This window comes from Capricornis sumatraensis, chromosome 9, assembly GCF_032405125.1.
Source record: "Capricornis sumatraensis isolate serow.1 chromosome 9, serow.2, whole genome shotgun sequence".
NCBI lineage: Eukaryota > Metazoa > Chordata > Mammalia > Artiodactyla > Bovidae > Capricornis > Capricornis sumatraensis.
In genome coordinates, this window is record NC_091077.1 from 5,275,999 (window position 1) to 5,299,320 (window position 23,322).

General features: G+C 50.1%; 2 protein-coding genes across 2 annotated transcripts in view; one reads left to right on the forward strand and one right to left on the reverse strand.

The window, feature by feature from the left end:
* SNAP47 (synaptosome associated protein 47) overlaps positions 1-6,136 on the reverse strand; it is a 67,792-nt gene extending 61,656 nt beyond the window's left edge. Inside the window, exon 1 of the mRNA XM_068980894.1 lies at positions 6,033-6,136. The gene's annotated coding sequence lies outside the window, so the exon portion shown is untranslated. The remainder of the gene's footprint in view (positions 1-6,032) is intronic.
* A 358-nt stretch (positions 6,137-6,494) lies between these two features.
* JMJD4 (jumonji domain containing 4) lies at positions 6,495-11,393 on the forward strand. The gene is made up of 6 exons (XM_068980872.1): positions 6,495-6,896; positions 7,128-7,293; positions 9,319-9,444; positions 9,700-9,967; positions 10,506-10,652; positions 11,091-11,393. Exons 1-6 carry the CDS (start codon positions 6,632-6,634, stop codon positions 11,391-11,393), a joined length of 1,275 nt encoding a protein of 424 aa, XP_068836973.1. The 5' UTR covers positions 6,495-6,631.
* The last annotated feature ends 11,929 nt before the right edge of the window (positions 11,394-23,322 follow it).

Sequence of the window (23,322 nt, forward strand, 5' to 3'; positions counted from 1 at the left end):
CCCCATCACGACTGGGGAGAGCCCACACACGGCAAGGAAGACTCAGTTTAGCCAAAAATAAATAATTTTAAAAGACATTCAAAGTCCACTGATGGCTTGGCTAATACTTTCAGGAGTATTAGCATCTTCAAGTGTTTTCTCGGAGTGTCAATTCTGAGAAAGCAACAGCCTTAGGATCTACATATCTAAGGAGACATGAGCCCAAGAATCCATCTTCTCAGCCAACATGATGATGAATGCCAGACCAACACTAAAAACACACTGAACAAACAAACAAGCTCATACTCCCAACTCGGCAGGGCTCTGTAAGTGATCCAGGAAATCCATGCTCTTATGTCACTGGAAAGCTAACGAAGGTCTCCTCAGCTGTTTGAAACTCCTGACCTTCTGTACCAAAGACTGGTGTCATCTTCTTTGCGGGCTTTATCTGTGAGCTCCCTCCCAGGTCCTCCCGGCACACGCTGGGATTGTGGAGAAGCAGAATGCAAGGGGCAGAGCAGTCGGGAGGGTGCCTTTCCTCTTAAACAGTGGTTCCCACCGGACAAAGGAACTGCAAACCCAAAGGGTCTTCATCAGACCTTCCCCCCTAGAAAGGACACTCACCCAAGCACTCTGAAACAGACATAAAACAGACTACAGAGCATCGCTTGACTGGGGCCTCTCACAGGACAGGGAAGCAAGGGAGGTGCAGACCTTCAGCTTGTTACGACTGATACATCTGCCGTCCTTCCTGAGTTAGGACCCTGGCAAGCCACCTGCACAACCCGCTAGCACCATCTTGCCCTGAAGCCACTGGGCAGTCATTCAGATGTGAATAAGAGAAAAGAGTTTTACTTTGAGAATTAGGGGACGACTAACCCCAACAATTTAACCATGTTTTTCAGTGTTTCCACGTCCAAGACAAGGTGCCTCTGGCCTCAGTCACCCGTGTGCTCACAGCTCTGGTCAGGCTCCAGCTCTGAAACTGGCAGAACCCTGGACCTTCTGACTGGAAACAGCCTCCCGCCACCTGGCCACTCTGTGCCCGCCATCAGCCCCAAGAGAGCTGATGAGGGGCTGGAGCATGTCTACTGCTCCTCCCCATTCTTAAGAGATTGATTCAGCATGAAAACTGAGTTCACATTAACAAGCTACCTGACCTGAGCCGTCATTCCTGAGTACGTACTCTGGGAGGTATTCCTTGAACACTGAGACTATGCACAAATCCCCCAAAGAATTATTGAGTCTGGCACTGCAGCATCCAAGGAACCATACTGTAGTTCCAATGCCAGCTCCATCACAAACTTAATGACTGTGGAAAAGTTATTTCACCTTCTGGGTCTCTGTTAACCATTAAAATCACTAAAAGACCCAAGGACAACAGCAGCTCTAAACTATTCTAAAATTCAAAGAGAGAGAAAAGAGGAAAGAAAGTTTAAGAGAAGAGCAAAAACAGCTCTCTTTCCTGTAGTATATAGAAGAAATATGAGGAAAGTACTTAGGTTTGACAAATACCAAGGAAAAAGCAAAGGGAGAAACCTGTGGCCACAACTTTTCCTACAACAGATTTCCATGGCAGCCTTCCAATCAGACCAAAATAAATGACGAAGAAGTGGAAGAGCCAAAGGAACAACATTCCCATGTGCATTAGAATGACCCCACAGACACCCTCCCTTTGCCTCAGCTAGGACTCGGATACCACACCTGTCCCTGGGTGCCTGCCCTTCCTCTCTCCATGCACAGTTTGTGGGAAGCAGTGTCCCCACTCCCTCAAAGATCAGGTTCTACTTCTCTTGATCCCAACTCCCTCCCTCTCCCGCAGCAATAACTTCTCTGTCCCTTCACCACTAGGAGAGGGCACGCTTTTTTTTCCCCCTAAGGGCCAAGCAGTAAATATTTTAGGCTTTGTGAGCACATGGTCTGTTAAACTATTCTGCTGTTGCAGACTATAAGTAGCCAGACAATCCCCACAGTCTACGCACTGTTCCTCCAAGAGACTCCAAATGCGGCCCCGTGCTTGGCCACCAGCCAGGAATCTCCCCCTCCAGATAGGCTCCTGTCCCCGCTGCTCACGGACACTTCTCAGCCCAGGCCTCCAGGTGGCCAAATCTAATGCACACATCTGCTCTAACCTCTGCCCAACACGCCTGCCCACCTCCCGAGAGACATCATGTCTTGGACTCTTGGGAACCAAGCTCCCCCGGTCTCCCACCCCCAGCGCCTGTTTTCAGTCTGCTCTGCTGGTTCTTCCTCTTCCACCTGACTGCCAAATGCCGGAATCACCAGTCACAACCTCGGTCCTCTTAATCAATACTCTGTTCTTAAGTGAGTCAACACAGTTTCATGGCATTAAATACACCTTCCAGCTGCTGTCTGGCAAACTTTCCTGTCCAGCCCAGACTCTCTTATGACTTGAGTACTGCCTGGGCATTTCCACCTGACCATCTAATAGACATTTCCAACTTAGCAAGCCCCTCCATCTGCTCCTGCATTTCAGGGAAGGCAGTGCCAGGTGAGTTCTCATAGATGCCCTCTCCCTTATCCCTCTCAGTCCATCACCATGTCCTGGCAGCTGTACCTCACACCTGCCCTCTGCACTCCCCACCCCCACAGCCACACCACTAGGCAATGTTGTCACTACTCTCCTGGACAACTTCCCAACTGACCTCCTTGTTTCATTCTGCCCCCACCACGCATTCCCTATCAGCCAATGTGAAAACCATAAAACAAAATGAGAAAACGTCACTCTTCTGCTGAAACCCTTCCCCATATCCTTGAGCAAAGTCACCAGCTAGGTCAGGTAGGCTTTAGTGACCACAGCCACAGCACCCGGCCCAGTAGAGACAGGCTCTCTCTCTCTGCTCTGTTCCTCAGGGCTCCCCACCTGCTGCTCTTTGGACTCTGAATGGCCAACTCCACCTCTCCAGGTCTCTGTTCCAGTGGCATCCTTGCCTCTTCACCAACCACAGCACTCACGATAATTCCAAAGAGCCTGTGAATGTGTTTACATGTTGACCAGCTGGGTCAAAACACTGGAGAAGGCAGACACTACAAGGAGGGTGCCTTGGGGACAACACTGGTGCGTCAAAGGAACCAGTGAACTACAAATCATATGATGTGAAAACACCAGCTGTGTCCACTGGGGACAGTCTTCTTCTTTCTGTATGCTAAATTAGGTCCTCATTCTATGCTAAGTTCCTGGAGTCCTTACTTGGCCCTCGCCTGCTGTAACCTGGAACCCACATCTCCAGTGAAAACACAACACACCTGCTGACCTATGGATAGAGGTGAATTAGGGAGGGGCGGTCACACCAAGGCACCTCAAGAGTGTCTGAGACTAATCCACACAGTGATGCTCTTGGGGAAGAAATGAGTGGTCACAGGGACTGAACTGACAGCACACTGCAGTTAGTATAATGGATCTCTTTTAGCACTTCCATCAGACCTGTGTCCTGGAGCAGACTCAGTATCAAGTAAACACCCTATTTTTAGTTAATTTCCAATGTAACAGACCAAGCAACGTTTTACACACCTTCCAATAACTCCTGGCCATTAGGAGGATTAGAGTCAGAACAGTGGGAGCAGTGTCTCCAGGCACCAGCAGTCAGCCTTTTCCATTACCTTCACCTCCTGCTCCTCAGAGGCTCCCACTTTCAACCTGGGAGGTTTGGGGTGTTTCGTTGCAATAACACAGCCTATTCACACGGCATGCACCGTCTTCGGAGCTTCTCAGAGCCGAGAACTAGGAGTTTATGTATTCCCACTGCATTTCCTACAAATGCTAACTTTTAAACTCCCCTCCTGCTGTTTTTCCTCTGGTCCTCTGTGGGGTGTGTCACTGGGATGTGATAAGGCATGCCATGCTCCCAGATCTGATTCCGGTCTGGGTGGGGCTCAGGAATGTGCATTCCCTACCAGTGCCTAGGTGATACCAGGGCTGTTGTCTAGGGGCCTTGGAGGAACACAGACCTGTGTTCCAGTCCCAATCCTGTTCTCAATAGCTATGTCAGAAACTTATGCATACAGTGGTGGTAATAGGGTCAACACTAGAGAGCCATCATACAAACTAGAGAAAATACAGGACAAAATGCCTGGCCCTGGGCACATGCTCAAGAAAGGAGACATTCTCTCCTACCCTGAGCTAGTCGTTCCATTGCCCCAACAATCCTGGGAAGCATGGGGACCTGCTGGCCTAAAGCGTCCCCTTACTTATAAAACTTAGTCGCAACCACAGAGCTTCAGAAGCTGAAATTCTGGAATTCTTCCCAGGCAATGTCTCTCTGAACTCCATATTTCCCTTATGAGGCAAACTTTGAACCATATTTCCCAAATCTTTAGACAATTATGAACATTCTGCTTCCCATATTTTTCCTATTTGCCTTCCATGATCTGCACTTATCACAACTAAAATCAAATAACTAAGGATCATCCAGTCAATATGTGGCAAAAAAAAAAAAAAACTGACAACTGTTAATCTTTTTTAAAAAGTTAAAAGCAGCAAAAGCTTACATATTTAAATTCACTTATATGTAAAATAGAAAGAAAGACTCTGTGTGTGTGTACAGAGAGGGACATAGAGGGAAAAAACGAATGAATGAGTACATGACTGGAAGGATAACTCTATATCAAGAAACGAAAAAATGCTCATCTCTGGATGGCATTAAGGGTGACTCTTTTTCTCCATTTTAACTTCCCAAGGCATTCTAACTTTCTGCCCAACTCTGGCCCAATGAAGAATTCCACAGCTTGACCATGTGAGGTACAGTAAGACAGACTGGGAAGAGCGCACAGTGCACGCAGAATCACACAACCCCTCACACTGCTCTGCTCACCACAAACTCTCCACCACCTGTCCCATCTCACCCGTGTTCTCAGCTCCCACTTTAGACCCCTCCTCTACCTGGACTTCAGACTCTCCCTAACTCACTTTCTTCCTAGTCCTCCCCTCTGCCTTACCCCACTTCTGGTCCTTGCTGTTCTCCTGCATAAGCTTTAAACCCCTTGGAGAAGAGTCTCCACCCCCAAACCCCTCTCCAAAGCTCAGAGCCCCAATATCCCCAGTTTCCCTCATGCCACCTATAAGGATAAACAAGATTACATCTTCACTGTTCAATAAAGGGGAAGAAGCTGCCCCTTCTCTACCCTTTGAGTGTTTCTTTGGGTCAGCAATGAAACAGACTCAGTGTTCCGATTTTACAGGACACAGTCACCACCTGCTGACTCAGAGCTGTAAATAAACAGGGACCTCCAGAAGCCAGGCAGGAGTCTCTCGTCAGGCACAGACTACACAGATGCATCTATTTTTCCCTCGAGGCGATGACAGAGGTCTTCACAATTCTTTCTCTGCTTTTTGTGTGTGCAATGTGTGGAGTTCTGCCCAACTCTACTCTCTTGCAGATGCCTTAAATGTATCTGCTCACACACGAATGAAACTGTTTTCTTCTCTCCATACTGATAAGGGTAGATTTCAGTTGGAAGGACATATGTTTCTCCAACATGCTGAGACCCTGACGTGTCATCCCCACTCAAGTCTCCCTTTCTTGTCCCTCATTTCAGGTCTGCTGGTGTGCACAGCCTCGTATTGCCACACTTGAACCCCCACACCTTCACTTCAGACCCTCGCTATTCCCCCAGCATCCCCTCCAGGTTCCCACCACCCACTCCAGGTCCCATCATCCTATCTTGGTCTACACATCCCCTCCATGTTCCCAGCATCGCCCTAGGCCCTCAGCACTCCCCTAACCCTCAGCATCCCCACCAGGTTCCACCATCACCGGCAAATTACAGCATTCCTTCCAAGTCCCCATCATCTCCCTAGGCCTCCACCATCTCCCTAGCCAGGGCCTCTCCATCCCCTCCAGGTCCCCAGCATCCCTCAGTTCCCACCTTTGGCCCTTGTACCTCTCTGTTAGCCCTGCCCACATCCCATCAACCTTCCGCAGTCCTTGAAGGTTGAGAAAGGAAAGAAGAGGAGTCCTTGCCTCGCTGGTAGCGTCAGGAGGGATTATGCCGGAAAGGCACAAGCCCAGCTACAGACTAGAGACACCGCTTACCTGAGTCGCTGGGAAGACGAGAAAACAGCGAGACGCGGGGCCAGCACGGTTCGACAACCTCTGAAGCCCTGGGGTACCCGAAGCTGGGTCGAAGCCGCTACAGGCCGTTCCAGTACCGGGTGCGGGCCGCAGCATGAAGCGAGCATGCGCGCAGGGCCTGGCTCGCCGTGTTTCAGGCTCCGGCAGGAACTCCGAGTGCAGACTCTTGGTTCCGCTTGACTGCTCTGGGACTGCCGCGGGCTTTGCGGTCTGTACCTCGCCGGTTTCTCTCTGGCCGGCTGTGGGCTGTGAGCCACGGACGCCTAGAGCGTTTACTCCGGAAGCAGTTTTAGCAAACACTTCCTTTTTCTCCTCCCAGTTTGAAGAGCAGAGACGGGAATGCGCAAGTGGGATTCCGGGCTTCCGCCCTTCGCGGGTCCGCAGCCAGGAGGCTTCAGCGCTGTTTCCATCGTCCGTACCAGCCCCTCTGTCCCCGCTGCTCCTTCGACGTCCCCCGAGCCGTGCCCCGTTCCCAGCAGCCCTCCAGACTCCCCGTCCCCCCGCGGCAGACTCCCAGCCCGGGTTACCCTGCATCCCACGGACGCAGAACCTGGCCCGGGATGGACAGGGAGACGCGCGTGTTCGCCGAGAGCCACTTCAGAGGCTTCGAGGGGCGTCTCCCCAGCAGGGTTTGTCCAAAACTGGACCGCGTGGACTTCATCGAGAAGCCTGGCTCCTTTTCCTACGCCGACTTTTTCAAGGGCTACCTGCTCCCCAACTTGCCCTGTGTTTTTTCCAGCGCCTTCACCGAGGACTGGGGCAGCAGGAGGCTCTGGGTGACACCCAGCGGAAAGCCCAACTTCGATTATCTGCTTCAGAACTATGGTAAGGACTGGGCAGGAACACCCTGGAGTGCAAGCACAGGCCTTGACTCTGGCCTAGGTCAGACTGTGAGGGCGCAGATGAGGAGAGCCAGAGAGGGCTTGAGGGAGGCAGGGCGTGAGAAGAATTCACTGGAGACGGTGTAGCGGTGAATTGGAGGGCGGACAGGGTCAGGGAGGATGGACAGGCTGGAGGACTCTCAGAAAAGTCTTGTGCCTGAACCTTTCATTTCAGGAGACGTGGTTGTGCCTGTTGCAAACTGTGGGGTCCAGGAATACAACTCCAACCCCAAAGAACACATGCCCCTCAGAGACTACATCAGCTACTGGAAAGAGTACATTCAGGGAAACTACTCCTCTTCACGGGGCTGTTTATATCTCAAAGACTGGCATCTGTGCAGGTAAAGGGGCCTGGAATGCTGGCCACAGCACTGCATCTCAGTTCTGAATGAGCCCTGGCTGCACACAGAGGAACTGGGCTTTAACCCATTTAGGAATTTAAGGTGACCACTTCAACCTGGTTGAAAGTGTCATTCTCTCCAGTCATAGCCGTCTCACTATGCCATCACAGGCTTGGCTGCTGTGAAGAATGTGGGCTTGGCAGAGGTGCATATGGCTGTGGTTACCCACCTCTTCGTTGTCAGTTTTGCCCAGAGCCTTCCTTGTCAGCTTCACCTCCATCTAACTGGCAGCACCCAGCCTTTGCCTGTCTGCTCAGGCGCCCCTGGGACCAGCCTCCTGTGTCCAAACCTACTTCTCCACGTCGGGCCTCTTGTCATTCACCTTGGTTGCTGCCAGTTTCCAGACTGCCCTGCCTCAAGTCCTGCACTCCACTGCTAGGCTCACTAAAGTCCAAATGAGCTTTCCAGCAGGACTGTGTCCCTCCCATTTAAAAATCTCCATCACTAACAAGCAATGGCAACTGTTTCATGAGGGCTTCCAAGGTTTGTCCCCACCCACCGCACACGTCTTCCACCTGGAGAGCTCGAAGGATGTTGTCCTCAGAAACATCTCGCTCATGTGGGCAACCCCACCCCTTCTGTGGTGTTGCCATTCTCTGAGGTGGTCCTCGGGTTTTGTAGCCATTTCCCCTGCCAGGGTTATGCTTTTCACAAGCAGAGAAGGGGTCCTACCAAGACCCCCGCTCTCTGGCACAGGGCCTTGGCACAGAGTAGGTGCTCATTTAATAAATGAGTGAACAATTGAGTTCTTGTTTCACTGACACAGGAATTAAGACTCAAAAACAATGAGTTCAGGCCCTTGTGATTCCCAAGAGCAATCCAAGAGTACATGAAAAGCATCAGCAGCATCCTGCTCATGGCTTGCGTTGGTACTACCTGCCACACAGTTTCTTACCTGGCAGACAGACGCTAAGATGCAACCAAACTCTGGCCTTGGCCTCAGGGATTCATATTCCAGCAGCCCAGATGGATTCATAGACTCAGACACTCATGTCCTGTGCATTTGTGCTTCAGATTAGCAATGAGTGGTTTTTACATACTTATCCTAGAAGCTTGTTCACTGTTTATTTGAAATTCAGTTTTGACAGAGTGTCTTGCGTTTTCCTGGGCAACCCAAAAATAAAAAGAGCAGAGGAAGACCTGCATCAGGTAGGCAGGGGTAGCCATAGGGGAGATAATATCTGAGCAGGGTTTTGAAGGGTAAGCAGGCGTCTGTTAGTGTGCAGAGGCATGGCAGCGGAAGAATCTGCATGGTGGTGGGGAAACTACCAGTGGTTTGGTACTACTGAGGCTGTTCCGTAGCATGGCCTCTGACCCACAGTGTTGTATGACTGTAGATAGATGCGCACTCTCCCTTGCGCTGGTTTGGAATGTTCCTCTATTTGGGATCCCATTGGTTGGGTTGTGGGGGTGAACCAGGAGAGTGAGGGATGGAGAAACAAGGCAAAAAGGACCTTGGTGTACCTGGGCTGTCCTCATGTCTGGGCTTATGGCTTTGAATCTGCTTGATAGTCAGGGTCACTGGTGTGGGTAAAAAAGTGGAAGCCCCCAAATTTGGGAAGCTGCCGTGATGCAAATGATGCATTTATAACCCCAGCTCAGCCAGAGGCTGAAATCCTGGAATGGGTGTGGAAGGGGCCCTGAACATCTACGTCACTGCCTGTACAAGTTGTCTAGGTTCTGTCATAGCACCCCCAAAGCCATTTTGTCTGCTTACATCTCTGGTTCAGTCATTTGGGCAGGAATCAGCTAGGGTCACTTGGGGCTGTAGTCATCTGGTGGCTGGGCTATGGCTGGATGGTCTGAGGTGGCCCCACTCCTGGTGGTTGGTGCTGACTCCAGAAGGCAGGTCAGGGTCATGCACATAATTTCAAAACTCTCATGGTATTTCATGTACTCAGGATGTGGGTGCTGGGAGGTTGGCTTGTAGCCACTTACGCTGCAGCTTCATGCCCCTCTCTAAAGGGACTTCTCGGCAGAAGGCGTGTTCACCCTGCCCATATACTTCTCATCTGACTGGCTCAACGAGTACTGGGACGCCCTAGACGTGGATGACTACCGCTTCGTTTACATGGGGCCCACCGGCACTTGGTAACCGCCTGTCTGCTCCCATCCACCGTCCTACACCCCGTCCCCGGTCACTCTCCTGAACCTTGCTGTTGGTCTGTTGGCTCTTGCCCAGAGCCTCTCAGAGGTCCCCGTTAGCCAAATGGAAAGAGCTCCTGCACCTCCTTGTGATGTTCTGGGGTTGGGGAGGTTTGGTCCCCCCACCTGGCTCAACAGTCTATTCAGAAGAAGCATAGCCCACACCCGAGCCACATGGTACCAACAGGAGCTCTTGCACAGGTCGCCGTTCCATGCCGACATTTTCCGCTCCTTCAGCTGGTCCGTCAACATCTGCGGGAGGAAAAAGTGGTTCTTCTTCCCACCAGGGCAAGAAGAAGCCCTGCGGGATTGCCATGGTGGCCTACCCTACGACGTGACCTCCCCCACCCTCCAGGATAGCCGCCTGCACCCCATGCGAGATCGCTGTGGCCCGCCACTGGAGGTCACACAGGAGGCAGGCGAGATGGTATTTGTGCCCAGTGGGTGGCACCACCAAGTCCACAACCTGGTAGGATGGCACTCCACACCCCATGACCTATGCCAGATGGGTCAGGGAAACAGGCCACGCTACTGCACTGGGCTGACTCTTTCCCCCACTGAGCTGGGCACTTTGGCCTGCCCAGCAGCTCTCCTTGCCTTCAGCACCTTCCTGAATGCGTTCCTGCAGAGTGGGCAGGGAGAGCCTGGGTATGGGATGGGGCAGGCCACGGGCAAGACATGGCTGCATGTAGCCATGTTGGTTCCTACACGCAGCGCTGCTGACGGCCCCCAGCCTCTTTGCCTCCCTTACATGTTACTTTCTTGGGTGACAGTGGGCAAGGGATCCATACACGTGGGGTTGTCCCAGCCTTTGGGGAGCCCCACAATGGGTTAGTAATTGTGGATTAGAATGATCCCAGCCCCGGCTCCCTCTTCTCTGCTGGCTCCCACTGGGAGATAGGAGTGCCTTTTCCCAGCTGAGGAAGTCCGAGCGGATCTCAGGACAGGGGGAGGGGACAGTGCCCCCTGTGGGATCATGAGGACAGCCTGCACCCTGCCCCTTCCAGGAGGACACCATCTCCATCAACCACAACTGGGTCAACGGCTGTAACCTGGCCAATATGTGGCACTTCCTGCAGCAGGAGCTCAGTGCCGTGCAGCAAGAGGTCATTGAGTGGAGGGACACCATGCCTGACTGGCATCACCACTGCCAGGTGGGACAACTAGTCTGAGCTGTAGGGGGGCACGGGGTGAGTGAGGCTCGCCACAGCTATGTAGGAGTAGGAGTTGGGTAGGGCCACAGTTGGGGCAAGAATATGCTCACTAGGCCAAGGCCTCAGTCAGGGAAAGGTGTGGAAAAAACCCCAGGACAGCCTGCAATCTAAAGGGAGGTGTGGTCTCTGAGGTCAGAGCTGCAGTCTTAGGGGCCCAGTGGCAACTAGGCCTACCTATGTGAGTGAGGGTCTGGGGCTTCCAGACTGCAGCACTCAGACCCCTTTGGTCACTGGCCGACCCCCAGGTGTGTCTCTACATCCTCAAGGACTGGACTGTGTGTCAGGGCCCTTTGTAGCCTAGACTCAGTATAGGGTCAACAGAGCTTGCCCAGAGCTATGAGTGAGCAGCAGCTCACTGGCTGTTTCTTTCTGACCCAGGTCATCATGAAGTCCTGCTCTGGGATTAATTTCGAAGAATTTTATCACTTCCTGAAGATCATTGCTGAAAGGAGGCTTCTCCTCCTTGCGAAGGGGATGAGCCCTGGCCAGGTAGAGGGTGGCGAGGACACTGGGTTGGGCCCCCAGCAGGCCGCATTTGACATTGGCCGCATAGCTGAGGTGCTGGAGTCCGTGGTGGTCCACCCTGACTTCCAGAGGGTGGATACTAGTACATTCTCACCACGGCCAGAGGTACTGCTGCGGCAGCTGGAAGAGGCTGTAGCTGCCACCACGTGCCTTTAGTGCATGCTCTGAGGACTGGGTGAAGCACGTCTTTGGGGGACGCTGGAGGCACCAGTGTGGAAGGCGGTCAGCCTGCTCCAGGATCCCTTCTGGAAATAAAGCTCTGCCCTCCTGTGTGGCCTGGGATCTGTCACCTCCCCGTTGAACTGTCACTTCAGTGTCTCAGGCAGAGTTCCTGCTCTTAGGGGTCTGGTGTGTCCTGGCTCTCTTTTGGCATCCCTGGGGCCCTGACGCCTGTCCAGAAGGTCCAGGCTCCTTGTCCTTGTGAGGCTTAGCCAGGACTGGGAACTGGACCTTGTGAGGGAGTGCATGGGGAAGTGTTGGTCATTTGGACCCAGAGCAAGGAGGTCAGGGATGTGCTGGGGACTGAGGAGTGGGGGTGGCATATGGCCAGGTTTTCTTCCCCCCACCAGCCTTCCCTCAGCAAAGGCTAGCACCCATGCTGACAGCCTCCCACCCTCAGCAGTGCAGGGCCCCCTCTGCAGTAGCACCACATCCCTGCATGAGTCCACAGATCTCCCACTAGAAGAGGGCCCTCAGTGTAGGGCAGAGACTGGGGCCCAAGGCAGACCCAAGGCCTGTGTCTCCATCCCACATTGGAATCACTGTTTAGAGCATCCCTTCCCTCTTCTGGCCTGTGACCCTCTTCTCCCCAGCAGGATCCTGAGATGTCTACTAGTCAGAGCTCCAGGCCTCATGTGCTATCCTTCATGCAGATCTCCCAGATGTCATAGGTACATCGTTTGGGTGCTCTTTGGGCCCTGGCAATAGGGCAAGGCAAAGTCTGTCCCGCTCCTGCTTGCTACAGCAGTACCTTTCCCCCGCAGAGACTGAGCCCACCCTTGCAGCTGCACACCCAGTGAGGGAGAATGCCTTGTCTGAGGTCTCCCTGTGGGCCAGGTAGGACCCAAAGGCCAGCTGGAACCTGGGTCTCGTCCACACCTCATACACCATCCAACTTCAACTCGTTGCACACCCACTATTGGCCATCTAAAGTCACTTTGCAAACTGAGTGAGCAACCACTCTTTGTGCACTCATTCTGCCCTGTCCAGAATTTACCATTGCACTCTTTTCACATGTGCCTGTACCATCCAGTTTCCACTTGTTGCACACCTATATTATATGCAGTAGTCACAGTTTCAGGATTCTCCAGAGAAATGGAACCAGGGCTGGTGAGTGAAATCTGCATGATGGGCTGCAGACTCAGGAAGAGCTGACACTGCAGTCTTGAGTCTAGAGGCTGGGAACTCAGGCAGGGCTTCTGTGATCCAATCTAGAGGCAGAATTTTGGGAAACCAAGGTCCTTTGCTGTTAAGATCTTCAACTAATTTAATGAGGTCTACCCACATTTTGGAGGGTCATCTGCTTAAAATCTCGTCAGTTGAATGTTAACCACATTTTTAAAATGCCTTCACAGCAACATCCAGACACTGGCATTTAGCCAAATAACTGCACCATGACCTAACCACACTGGCACATAAAATGGACCACTGTAATCACTCCTCATATATTCACTAGTCACTCTGCTTCATCCAGTGCCCAGTTCTTACATGCCCATCCAGACTCACCAATATCTCCTTGCACACTCACTGCGTAATTAAAAAGCCAGTGACTCATTTCCAGGTCACTTTGCACATCTATTTGCCATCTGGAGTCACTGCATACTCTCCACGTGCAGTTCAACCAGTCTATGCATGTGCGTCCCACTTTCACTCCAGCACACTCTTGTAGCATTAACAACCGCTCCTCCCATGCTCACCATCAACTTTTTCTATTCTCACACACTACTGTGTGCATCTACAAAATTATTGCACACACACTGGGGCCAGGTTATCAGCTTCCCCTCATGCCCCTCTTCCAGCTTCCCCTCCTACACAGCCATTGTGTGCCATCTAACAGTGCTTGCACACTCACTGCAAAACAACTACTGTGCACATTTCTGTGAATGTATTAGTCTTTCCTTGCACATTAATTCTGCACCATCCAGATTCATCCATAATCAACTCCGTTAACGGTCATTATGTATAGTTCAACCATCAGACATAGAATGAGCTCTATCTTGCTCATCCTGTGTCTTGCACTCCCACTTGCATTCAACAGTCACTTGCACAAATCCTTTAGGGCCTGCCAGAGGTGAGCCCTGATGGGTGTCTGAGTGACAGAACCATCAGAAAGGAAAAGGTAACTCAGAATTGCTCCACAATTCATCTGTTTCTTGCCTTTAAAGCCTATATATTCAGAGGGGGGTATTGAAAATCCATGACAGGGTAGTCTGAAGGCTGTGTAGGGTCCCAGTGGCTCCTTTACTGTGCCCGACATTAACCCTTTAGTTTCCAGTCCTAGGAGAAGCCTCAGGAGGGGACTCAGGTGAGGGCAGGGCAATGTGTGTTTCCCATCCATGTTGGAAGCAGTCTAGTGTTTAATTGGTAGAGCTGTGTCTGCGCTGTCCATGGATTGTTGGTCCTGGTGGTATACCTCCTCCCTGCCTATCAGGCTGCATCTTTGAGCCCTTCCTACAGGAAAGGTTGACATCTCCATGATATAACCAAGCCCCAGGCAGAGAAGAGCAGCCATTAATGTGCCTGATATGGGACTGGAAACCATCTAGGACGTTTCTGCGTTAAAAGTTTGCAGGGTACTGCAGGGATGCTGGGAATCCTTGTACACAGGCAGCAGGAGTGCTGGTAGAATGACATCACAAATCTTTCCCTGGAAAGGAAATAAGCAGGGAAAGGAATCCTGAGGTCAGAGGAGTATTCCAATTTATGTGAAATACTGACCTTGGGAAAGTGGGGTGATGGGAAATCTTGCCTGCCCTCAGTTTGTTTGCTAATAACCTTCCTCTGCCTTTTTGAAATACTGACCTTGGGGAAGTGAGGTGATGGAAAATCTTGCCTGCCCTCAGTTTGCTAATAACCTTCCTCTGCCTTTTTCTTTTCCATGTTGTATGTTTTCTCCTTTTCACAAGTTTCTCCACTTAGGGCTTACAGAATTGCAGAGTTTGACCAACAGTTTCCTAATTGGTGGTCAAAAGATACCTCAATAACAGAAGCAGAAAGCTCTCCCTCCATAGTGTAGAAATCAGCCATTGTCCTGGGGTAGGAAGTGATCCTGGCAAGAGTTAACTTTTAAAGATGCCCACATTTCAGTGGTTGTTGGTATGCCTGTGAAAATACCCTCAGCTTCCAAATTTCCCGAGTTCTGAGGGGCTTTCTCAGCTCCTTGTTCAGTTTAATGATACTGAAACAAACATCTCTGTGAAAGATGGATGTGGACATGTCCTTCAGAGAAGGATAGCTGTTGCTTCTTTCTTCTTCCACATACAATAAACCGATGGCCTTGCAAGACTTACTGAATGAGGAATGAGAGTGTCTGTCTCTTTCTAATCACAAAGAATCACAACTCCTAGGCTATAGTAGAAAATGGGGTTTTAGTACAATATTCAAGTGCAGCTTTGGCTATTTACAATAGTAAACTTTTTTTTTTTTTCCACCTTTTATATAAAAAAAGCAGTTACTCTCTCACCTCCTCTGAAATCTTCCCACTGGCCCCTTCTCCTGTGGTCTTGTAAGTCCTTGGTGCTTGGCACTTGCAGTGGCACCAGACAGCATCAGTGGGATGAAGATGAAGAGCAAGGTATGTGAAGTGGGGTCTCTCCTCTCCTGGGGAAGGGGAGTGGGTAAGACTGTCACTCTCAGTTGGCCCTGATGATAGAATCTCTGAGATTCCATCTAGCCTGAGAAAGTGGAGGGAGGTAGGACCAGGATCCCTGGGAAGGTCGTAGGGAGGTGCTGTGAAACAGGAGGGAACTGCAGTCGTCTGACCCAGTGGGTGAATGGGGTTCTGGGCAGCCTGTGGGCATAGCTGGCAGTGAGTGGTACTGTGAAGGGCACTGTACAGAGGGCAGTATCTGGCAGCAGGCAGGGCATTGTGCCCATTGGCAGTGCTCAGCTAAAGTTAACCAGCCTTCTGGTTCCCAGCAGAAGGCACCTAAGGCAGTAAAACCCATGGGAGGCCAGGTGAGCCTGTGAACTGCCCAGCCAGAAAACAGGTTCAGTGGTGAAACAAGCCTGGAGGTGGCTTGGGCTGTCAGGTTGGGAGCAGAGTGTCTGGTTGACCTGGGCCACTTCAGTCTGGAAGTTTTTAATTCACTCTGGAGAGGGTGACCCTGAGGCTAGCTACTGTCAGGAATCAGAAGATGCCCTTTGTGAACCAGAGAAAGAGCAAAGTAAGGCTAAAAACTTAAGAGCAGAGATGAATATAATAGAACAACATAACAATGGAGAAAATCAACAAACTAAAACTTGTTTCTCTGGAGAAATGAAAACATTGACAAACGTTTAGATAAATTGACTAAGAAAAATGTAGAGAAGACTCAACTAAAGTCAGAAACAAAGTTTGGGGTTACCCAGAATGACCCTGGGTGTCCCATCCCTGCTGCTGTTGCTTTGTTGAATGCAGTGGGTACAGCCCATTCCACTGGTAAAGTCAGTGCTCTAACTATAATCCAGACAAGAAACCAGAGGACAGAACACAATTTTGGATGTCATCAGACAGTGGTTCCCCGGGCCCTTCACAGACTCCAGGAGTGGTGAGAACCTCAGTCCTCCCTTGTCTCCTTATTAGCTTCCTCTGGCCCTGGATGTCCAGTTCACTCATGACACCTCACCAAGCCTGGACAGTAAACCTAACTCCACTTCCTAATGAGGACCCCAAGCCTCCAGCAAAGATGGTCATGTCTCTGGACTTAACTATGTTATAAATTACATCTGGTCCTCAACCACCCATGCCCTCAAGCTACTCTGCTTGGAGGATTGCCAGTGTCCTCAGCACAGTGGACCATCAATGAAGGACCAAGTCCAAAAGATACTTCTCTTGAAAGTGGAACTCTTGGGGTCGCTCCATGCACCCAACTTATAGAGGAGGAAACTAAAGATTTCTGTAGCCCCCTCCACACTAAGGGATTTTGCTCAGATGCCTATATCAGTAGACATAAGACCCCAACAACAAGAGTTCCAAGTGCCTATATCAGTAGACACAAGACCCCAGGCACTGTCCTGTCCAGAATGCTCTACAAGTGTCCCATTCCAGAACCCTGGGGGACCTCTGCCTGTCAGCCTGGTATCACTCCCCCTCCCCATGCTGTGGGCCTGTGGACATGCTACTAGGAGATTAAATGTCCCTACCCCATGAGAGAGCTTCCCCCAACCTCTTTTTCCTCTTACCACCTTCAGGTGTCTACCCTTCCTCTGCCCCCATACTTGTGGTGCCCACCTGGAAGTCTCTGTGTGTATTGGAAGGATACCTGAAGGAATATGGCCCATTAAGGAGAGGGTGAACAGGGGTCCACCAGATTCCTATGGAATTTCATTCTTAAAACTTAACCCATGGGAGTGGTTGATTAAGGGTATCAGGATAAGAGTTGGGCCTAAGAGGTTGGGATTAGGGATCAAGTGTAGGACATTAGAGTCAGGGTCAGTCTTGAAATTTGGATCAAGATTGAGATCTGAGATTAAGGTTTGAGTTTGTGTTTGCGCTTGGGTTTCAGTTTGTAATTGGGTTAGGGGGTCAGGGTCAGGATGTAGGTTAGGGTCAGAATTAATAACAGGGTCAAGGTCAGGGTCAGGTTTTGGCTTTGAGCCTAGGGTTAGGATCAGGATAAGAGTCAAAGTTTGGATTAGATTTTAGATTTGGAGATGGATTGGGGGTTAGGGATTTGAATTAGGGTCAGGGTTAGGTTTAGAAACAATTTCAAGTCTCTATAAACATTTCACACATTACAGAATATCACTTCCATTAACAAAACACTGTTTGGAACACAGCTTATAAGTAGCTTCTAGAAACACCTTCATTTCAAGTCCCTTAAATACTTCACTACAGGCATTATAGAATGGATAACACTTCCATTTACTGATGGAACACTATACGGATTGCAGGTTTCAGTGACTGTTTAAAAACCATTTCAAGTCTCAAACATTTCACCACATGCATTACAAAATGGGTATTATTTAATTCATTGAAAGAACACTGTACTGAAGGCACCTTGCAAGTAGCTTGTTATAAACATCTTTATTTCCAGCCGAGGTCAATCTGAGACAACTGTTATAGAAGTTAATTGAATGGCAACTCAGAACCTGAGGACAAGTCACTGATACCTCAGACAGACAGCTAGTCAACCCAGAAGGTAGGCATCCTAGGCCAAGGCCAAGGCTGAAACACTTTAGAAAGACAGGTGACTGAGCTAGTAGCCAGGTGCTTGAGGCCAAGTCTAGGATGATCGGGTCAGACAAAAGGTCAACACGGCAGCTTAATGCCTGAGGCCAACTCCAGGACTCCTGTGAAGGACAGCTGGTCTGGCACATTAGTATTAGAGGTCAAGTTCAGGATGCCTGAGACTTTAGATTGGTTGTTGACATCGCAGCCTGACAAAAGACCAAGTCTGGGACACCCTGGAAAGGAAAGGCCAACCCAGCAACCTGATGGCCAAGGCTAAGTTTAGGGTGCCCAGGATGAACAGCTCTTCAAACCAGAAGGCTAACACCCAAATCCAAGTCTGGGAGGCCTGGGGAAAACAATTGGTAGACGCAGCAGCTCAGTGCCCAAGGCCAAGTCTAGAACACCTAGGACAAAGGGCTGGATGATCCAGCACCCAAGATCAAGTCTGAGAGGCCCAAGACATACAGATGATCAACTGAAATCTGGCACTAGAGGCCAAGTCCAGGACACTGGTTGACCAACATTGTCCAAGGGTGAGTTCAGGAAACCTGAGATACCAGTGATAGCTTGACCTGACAGCTCAGTGCCCAAGGCAAAGTCTGGGACCTTCCAAGACACATGAGACATCCAAGATGAATAACAAGTCAGCCCAGTGCCTGATGTCAAGTCGGGGATCCCTAGGATTGTCAGCTGGTTTGCTTGACAGTCTAGTACGCTAGGCCAAGTCTGAGTACTAGACATGGGATGCCTGGGATTCATATTTGGTTCATCCAGCAACTTGACACTTGAGGCCAAATCCAGGATGCCCTACAAGACAGCTAGTTACTTGGCAGAATGGTACCTGAGACCAATTTTGGGATACCTGGATCAAAGAGTTGGTGGGCCTGCCAGCCTGACGACACCAGAGGTCAATCTGGAAAGTCTGAAATGGACGCCTGATTGACCTGGAAGCTTGGAATCCAAGGCCAAGCTCAGGTCACCTGGGATGAATAATTGGACAGTTCAGTAGCCTGGTGCCAAGTTCCTGAATGAATAGCTAGTTGACTAGGCTACCACCCCCCAAGGTCAAGCCTGGCTCTTCTAGGATGAATATTTGGTCACCCCAGCACCCAAGGAAAAATCTGGGATGTCTGAAAAGAACAGCTGATTGACTCTGCAACCTGGAGCCTTAAGACTAAATCTGGGACATCTGGAATGCCTGAAATAAACAACTTGTCAGTCAGGCAGTCTGGCAACCAAAGCCAATTCTGAGCCACCCCAAACAGACAGCTGGTCAACTCAGAAGCTCAGTGCTTGAGGCATAGTCTAGAAAACCTTAGACTGACAGTCAGTTGACCCAGCATTGCAACCATGGAGATCAAATCAGGAACCTCTGTAAGGGACAGCTAGTCAACATAGTAGATCAACACCCTAAGCCAAGGCTTGTTGTTGCTCAGTTGCCTAGTTAAGTCAAACTCTTCATGACTCCATGGACTGCAGCCCTCCCTGTCCCTCACCATCTCCTAGTTTGCCCAAGTTCATGTCCATTACATCAGTGATGCCATCCAGCCATCTCTCCTCTGATGCCCTCTTCTCCTTCCTTCAATCTTTCCCAGCATCAGAGTCTTTTCCAATAAGACAGCTATTTGCATCAGGTGACCAAAATATTGGCCAAGGCTGGGACCTTACAAATAGACAGCAGGTTGACTTGGCAGCTCAGTGTTTGAGGCCAGTCAGTGATGCATGGACATCACTAAGTTGGACAGATGTTCAACCCACAAGCATGATGCTAAAGGACAAGTCAAGGATGCCTGAGATGAACAGTTGGTCACCCCAGCACACTGGCATTCAAGACCAAGACTGGGAAACCCTGAACAAACAGCTGTTTGACCCAGCAAGCCATGTCTGGGTTGCCACAAATTAACAGCTGATAGACCCAGAAGCCTAATATATGAGGCTAAGTCTATGACATCCTGGGTCAGATAGGTGGATGATGTGGCAGACCAATGCTAGAGGCCAAGTCTTGGATCCTGGAGGAACAGATGGTCAACCTGACAGCAAGTGCCAGAGGCCAAGTGATCTAGGGGTAGACAGTTGGTTGGACTGGCAGACAGATGCAAAATGCCACGTTTGCTGCTGCTGCTGCTAAGTCGCTTCAGTAGCGTCCGACTCTATGTGACCCCATAGATGGCAGCCCACCAGGCTCCCCCGCCCCTGAGATTCTCCAGGCAAGAACACTGGAGTGGGTTGCAATTTCCTTCTCAAATGCATGAAAGTGAAAAGTGACAGTGAAGTCGCTCAGTTGTGTCCAGCTCTTCAAGACCGCATGGACTGCAGCCTACCAGCCTCCTCCATCCATGGGATTTTCCAGGCAAAAGTACTGGAGTGGGGTGCCATTGCCTTCTCCCAATGCAACATTTGGGAACCCCCAAATGGACAGCTGTTTGACCTGGCAGCCCACTGAGAAACCAAATCCAGGATCCTCTGAACAGATAGCTGGTTAACCAGGCAACCCACTCTTCATGGCCAAGTCTGAGACAACCAAGATGCCTAGGACGCAGTTAGTTGATACAGCAACCTGACACTGGAAAACAAATATGAAAAGGCTGAAATGTTTGGGATGGACAGCCAATGGAGTCAATAACCCAATGCTGGTAGCCAATTCTTGGATGCCTTGGAGAGTAAGCTAGTCAACTCAATACTCTTGCCATCCAAAGCCAAGTCTAGGATGCCAGAGATTGACAGCTGGCGAACCCCAAGACCTGGTGGACAAGGCCAAGTTTCATGATACCGCAAGACTGATAAGTGGTCAACCTGAAATCCCAGGAACCAAGGCCAAGTCTGGGAAATTGGGACACCCTAGACTAATATCTTGGAGAAGGCAATGGCACCCCACTCCAGTACGCTTGCCTGGAAAATCCCATGGATGGAGGAGCCTGGTAGGCTGCAGTGACTGAGCGACTTCACTTTCACTTTTCACTTTTGTGCATTAGAGAAGGAAATGGTGACCCACTCCAGTGTTCTTGCCTGGAGAATCCCAGGGATGGGGGAGCCTGGTGGGGGTCACTTCATGGGGTCACACAGAGTCGGACACGACTGAAGCGACTTAGCAGCAGCAGCAGCAGCAGCAGACTAATATCTTCAAGAAAACTAGAGACACCAAGGGAACATTTCATGCAAAGATGGGCTCGATAAAGGACAGAAATGGTATGGACCTAACAGAAGCAGAAGATATTAAGAAGAGCAAGAATACACAGAACTGTAAAAAAAATCTTCATGAACCAGATAATTACTATGGTGTGATCACTCACCTAGAGCCGGTCATCCTGGAATGTGAAGTCAAGTGGGCCTTAGAAAGCATCACTACGAACAAAGCTAGTGGAGGTGATGGAATCCTGGTTGAGCTATTTCAAATCCTAAAAGATGATGGTGTGAAAGTGCAGCACTCAATATACCAGCAAATTTGGGAAACTCAGCAGTGGCCACAGGACTGGAAAAGGTCAGTTTTCATTCCAATCCCAAAGAAAGGCTATGCCAAAGAATGCTCAAACTACTGCACAATTGCACTCATCTCACATGCTAGTAAAGTAACACTCAAAATTCTCCAAGCCAGGCTTCAGCAATACATGAACCATGAACTTCCAGATGTTCAAGCTGGTTTTAGAAAAGGCAGAGGAACCAGAGATCAAATTGCCAACATCTGGTGGATCATCGAAAAAGCAAAAGAGTTACAGAAAAACATCTATTTCTGCTTTATTAACTATGCCTTTGACTGTGTGGGTCACAATAAACTGGAAAATTCTGAGAGAGATGGGAATACCAGACCACCTGACCTGCCTCTTGAGAAACCTATATGCAGATCAGGAAGCAACAGTTAGAACTGGACATGGAACAACAGACTGGTTCCAAATAGGAAAAGGAGTACATCAAGGCTGTGTATTGTCACCCTGCTTATTAAACTTATATACAGAGTACATCATGAGAAATGCCGGACTGGAAAAAGCACAAGCTGGAATCAAGATTGCTGGGAGAAATATCAATAACCTCAGGTATGCAGATGACACCACCCTCATGGCAGAAAGTGAAGAGGAACTAAAAAGTCTGTTGATGAAAGTGAAAGAAGTGAGTGAAAAAGTTGGCTTAAAGCTCAATATTCAGAAAACTAAGATCATGGCATCCGGTCCCATCACTTCATGGGAAATAGATGGGGAAACAGTGGAAACAGTGGCTGACTTTATTTTGGGGGGCTCCAAAATCACTGCAGATGGTGATTCATGGGGTTGCAAAGAGTTGGACTCTACTGAGTGACTGAACTGAACTGAACTGAACTGAACAGGGACATACCTTTCAGCCACTCATTGTAGCTGACTTTATTTTGGGGGGCTCCAAAATCACTGCAGATGTTGATTCATGGGGTCGCAAAGAGTCGGACTCTACTGACTGAACTGAACTGAACTGAACAGGGACATACCTTTCAGCTACTCGTAGCTCGATGACATGCCCAGTGCCCTGGTTGTCCCAATGCTGGTCCTTGTTGAGTGTGAAAATCTTCACGGCTGAAGTGTGTCAGTCGACATGTACCTGGGGGTCAAGAAAAGCCCCTACGGGAGTGGCTGGGAAGCAAGTCTGGAGAAGGCTGGAGCCAGTGTTGGACGACGCCAGGAGCATCCGAGGGGGCACCCTGGCCTTACGAACTGCCCGACCTGGAGCCAATCTACCACCTAGGAGTGGACGGTACCCCAGCCTCTCCTCTGCGTTGGTCTCCCTGTGATGGGTCTGCCACCACCACTGGCAGGTCAGCTCCGTGGGCAGACATCGACTCCTGGGTGGCAGAATGGCCCCATGGGCAGGCAGTGACTCCTGAGTGGTGGACAGGTTCCAGGGTGGGCAGAGGTAAGGCCAGGGTGCCCTCCACTCCTGGGTGTCCTCCAACATCAGCTCCAGCTTTTCCCAGACCCCCTTCCCAGCCACTCCAGCAGGGTCTTTTCCTTGTCCCCTAGCCACACATTGACCGACATCCCATGGCCAGTGAAGGTTTACACGCTCAACAAGGACCAGCATTGGGACAACCAGGGCACCGGGCATGTCATCCAACTATGCTGAGCAGCTAGATGGCTAGTAGGAGGCAGTTTTAAAAAATAAGGGGGCTTACATACAAGGTTTGTCTCTGTCAGTCTCAAGACAAGTAGATCTTTCCATCCTCCTGCCACAATCTTAAAAATTTGTAGAGAGGCCTTTAAATTATTATTTATTTATTTATTTATTTATTTATTGGCTGTGCTGGGTCTCTGTTGCTCTGCATGGGCTTTCTATAGTTGTGGCAATTGGGAGCTACTCTAGTTGCGATGAGTAGGCTTCTCATTATGGCGGCTTCTCTTGTTGCAGAGCACAGGCTCTAACGTGGTCTGGCTTCAGTAGTTGTGGTGTGATGGCTCAGTTGTGCCATGGCACGTAGAATCTTCCTGGACCAGAAGTCAAACCAGTGTCCCCTGCATTGACAGGTGGATTTTTAACCACTGAACCACCAGAGAAGTCCTACAATAGGGTCTTGTCACACATCCAGTTCAGATGGTCTCAACAACACACTGCTCTCTCAAGGCTGCATCCTTGAAGTGGCTGCTGGTGTGGAAATAGTAGGTGGAACATACCTTCCAAGGACAGGGGAGAGGTTAAGGAGCCTCTGATCACCTGATTCCTGTTCATAGGTCAATTAGCAGTCACATCCTCTTGATG

What these genes read in the sequence shown, in the direction of transcription:
- JMJD4 (XM_068980872.1), top strand. Translation starts at nt 6,632, where the DNA reads ATGGACAGGGAGACGCGCGTGTTCGCCGAGAGCCACTTCAGAGGCTTC. An exon ending in TTATCTGCTTCAGAACTATG is followed by an intron (nt 6,897 to 7,127) that starts GTAAGGACTGGG and finishes CTTTCATTTCAG; the next exon opens with GAGACGTGGTTGTGCCTGTT. An exon ending in ACCACCAAGTCCACAACCTG is followed by an intron (nt 9,968 to 10,505) that starts GTAGGATGGCAC and finishes TGCCCCTTCCAG; the next exon opens with GAGGACACCATCTCCATCAA.